The sequence below is a fragment of the Vipera berus genome (assembly GCF_964194415.1).
Source record: "Vipera berus genome assembly, chromosome: 3".
NCBI lineage: Eukaryota > Metazoa > Chordata > Lepidosauria > Squamata > Viperidae > Vipera > Vipera berus.
Window position 1 is genome coordinate 53,645,502 of NC_138204.1, and position 2,786 is coordinate 53,648,287.

Genomic DNA, 2,786 nt, shown 5'->3' on the forward strand with positions numbered 1-2,786 from the left:
TATTTGGGAGCAAAATCCCCCAAGAAGGGGAATACAAATGCAGTAGCAGGATGCAGAAAATCTAGTCAGTACTCTCAGCTATTCATGTTTTGTCAGTGAGATGTTTGCCAAGCTTCCAATGCAAAGGAACCAAAAGATCACATTCCAAAAACCCTCCCCCCCAAAAAAACAGAAGGCTCAGAAACTGCTGGAGAATTAAGTTGAGACATGAGGTTTTCAACACTGGACACGACAAGAAGGGAACCCAAACAGGAATGCTATTACAGACTGTGGCGGATTATAGAACGGTGCCTGACTTGATGATAAAAGATGTGGGTCTGTTCCTGTCCTTCCCTTTCCTAGCCTGAACGATCACAGCAGTCCAACTAATTCAGTCCCTGCCTTGTCCCTACTACTTCCTCTCCCACCTTCATTTGGTGAGGGCCCCACAATGGGAGTGTCAGAGAAGACTGAACTGACTGAATCTGGATCTGACAATTTTCTCTCTACCTTCTGGACTCCTTTGGGTGCGTGATTGGGGGAGTTGGTGGGTTTGCATTTGCCATTCTGGCCTTGGGCTCTGCTTGGCACTGTGTTCCGATTTAATCCTTCCTTGTCCCCAGTCACTTCAGCATTGTGATTCGGAGTGGTGCTGAGCACTGAAGAGTTGATACTGTCCTCTTGTTGGTTATCCTGCTTCTCATTGCTGCGGCACCAGCAACGGCATGGAGTCAGATAAAGGTAGATGAGCACAAGAATGGCGCTCAGGATACAGCCCACTAGTGTGGTGTAAGCTGTGTTGAACATGTCTGGGGCTCCATGAAGAGTATAGTTATGGACCGTGACTTGTACGTAAAGGGTCTCATTGAACACCTGGCTTACTGCATGACAGGTATACAGACCCATATCCTCGATGCTGATATTACTTATCAGAAGGCTTCCATTTGGCAGCAGAGTAATGGAGTTATTATCATCCTCCTGTTGAACGTGCTCGTATCGGGGTGTCACCCATTCCTTCACTGTCACTTCTCGTTGCCTGGTATCACAATTGATGGTTACCGTGTCCCCACGGTGGAACTCTAGGGCTTGCTCCTTGAAGGCACTGCAGTTCATGCCCTCTGGATCATACAGGTTGGAAATTGTGACGTTTTTATTCTTGGTCTGATCCAAGCACTGGAGCTCTTCCTCAAAGTCCACAGCTGAGCTTAGTTGCCGTTTCTGCCAGTGGATGAAGAGGTTGTAAAGCTCACAGTGGCAGTGGAGAGGGTTGCTGTGAACATAGAGGCCGTTCTTCATCCAGGCTGGGAGCCCACTGACCTCCTTCACCTGCAGGCTCTTGATCTTGTTGGAAGAAAGGTCCAGCAGCGCCAATTCGGGAAGCCTGGCCTCTCCTTTTTTTACCAACTCCAAGGGGAAGCGGGAGATCTCGTTATGGCTAAGGTACAGTTTCTGCAGGTTGGCCATATCATCAAAAGCTGAGCGGTCAATCTTGGAGATCTTGTTGCTATATAGGAGGAGCACCTCCAGCTCCGTCAGTTTACTGAAGATGTTCTCTCCTAGCATATCAATGGCGTTGGAGGAGAGGTCCAAGTATTTCAGGTGGGGGACGTTGCTGAAGGCCTCGGTGGAGATGAAGAAAAGGCCATTGTGGCTGAGGAACAGCGAATGGAGATGAGAGAGCTGGATAGGAGTCCACTCTGCTCGAAGGTGGGTCAGCTGATTGTGGCTAAAGTCCAGGACATTAGCGTAATGAGGAAGGTGGTGAGGGAAGACTTTCAGGTCGGCTTTGGAGCAGCTGATGATGTTGCTGGCACACACACAATTCTTGGGGCAATTCAATGCCAAACCCCCTTGCCGGCCAGTGCCCAAACTCAATAGCACCAGCAGCCAAGATGCTTTAAAGCTCAGAGCGAGACCTTGGCGAAGGGTCACCGGAGCATCCTGAAACCACATTGTAAGACTCGGAGAGGAAGAGTCAGGGTCCGGTTCTGGAGAAGATACGGAGGGGCAGGAACCATGGAGGTAGCGGCGAGGGCACTGGGACGGGGTCCACCGGGCGCTGGCAAGGTCCGGGCTTTGCCAGAACACTAAGCTGAGGACGGGAACGAGGCCGAGGGGGCAGAGGACCCGCCGTGCTCATCCCCCGAGCGGGACCGGCAGGATCCACCTGCTGCCAAGCGCGATCCGGAGGACGGCGAAGACCGAGCCCACGTCGCCCGCTTCCTCCAGCCCCGTTGGGGGAAAAGACGCCTCGCTCATGGACAAGTCAAGCCCGGCTGGCGCTTTTACGTCCGCTCCTCCCTTCCTCAGCCCGTCGGCCAAGCCTGCAGCCGGCCACGCGGTGTTGCATTGCACCAACAGTCCCCCAAGCGGCAGCGCCAACCGCTCATTCACTCACCGGCGAACCAGCTCCTCTTCCTCCGTCCGCTCAGCCCCATCCCGGCGGGTCGGTTCCCGCAGCGCTGGCTTCTCGTGCGGCCTCCTGCCGTCCCGGCACAAGGAACAAGCGGGGCCGGGCTGCCGGAGGAAGCCGGAGCGGGCAGCTCCTCGTTCTGAAGGCGTCCGAAGCCCGCTCGCGGCCGGTTCTCTCCGGCGGGCTTGGGAAAGGGAGGCTGCCCAGAGCGACTGTCCCTCGCGACCGGAGGGGCTGACCGGGCTCTTGAGGGGTCGCTGGTGGGGATGGGCTGGAGAGCGCCGAGCAGGCTTCCGGTGGCCCGGAGCGGTCAAAGCAGAGCAAAGAGCCGGCGGGAGCTGGAAAGGTTAATCCAGGCTGGTGGACTGGGAAGCAGGAAAGACGGGCAGGCGGG

General features: G+C 55.2%; 1 protein-coding gene across 1 annotated transcript; it reads right to left on the bottom strand.

The window, feature by feature from the left end:
- Positions 1–225: 225 nt before the first annotated feature.
- On the bottom strand, positions 226–1,997 carry AMIGO1 (adhesion molecule with Ig like domain 1; the record flags this gene model as incomplete). The annotated part of the gene is given in 2 exon segments (XM_081322547.1): positions 226–1,964; positions 1,967–1,997. Coding segments are annotated over 2 exon segments (1,644 nt in total). The 3' UTR covers positions 226–351.
- Positions 1,998–2,786: the final 789 nt, after the last annotated feature.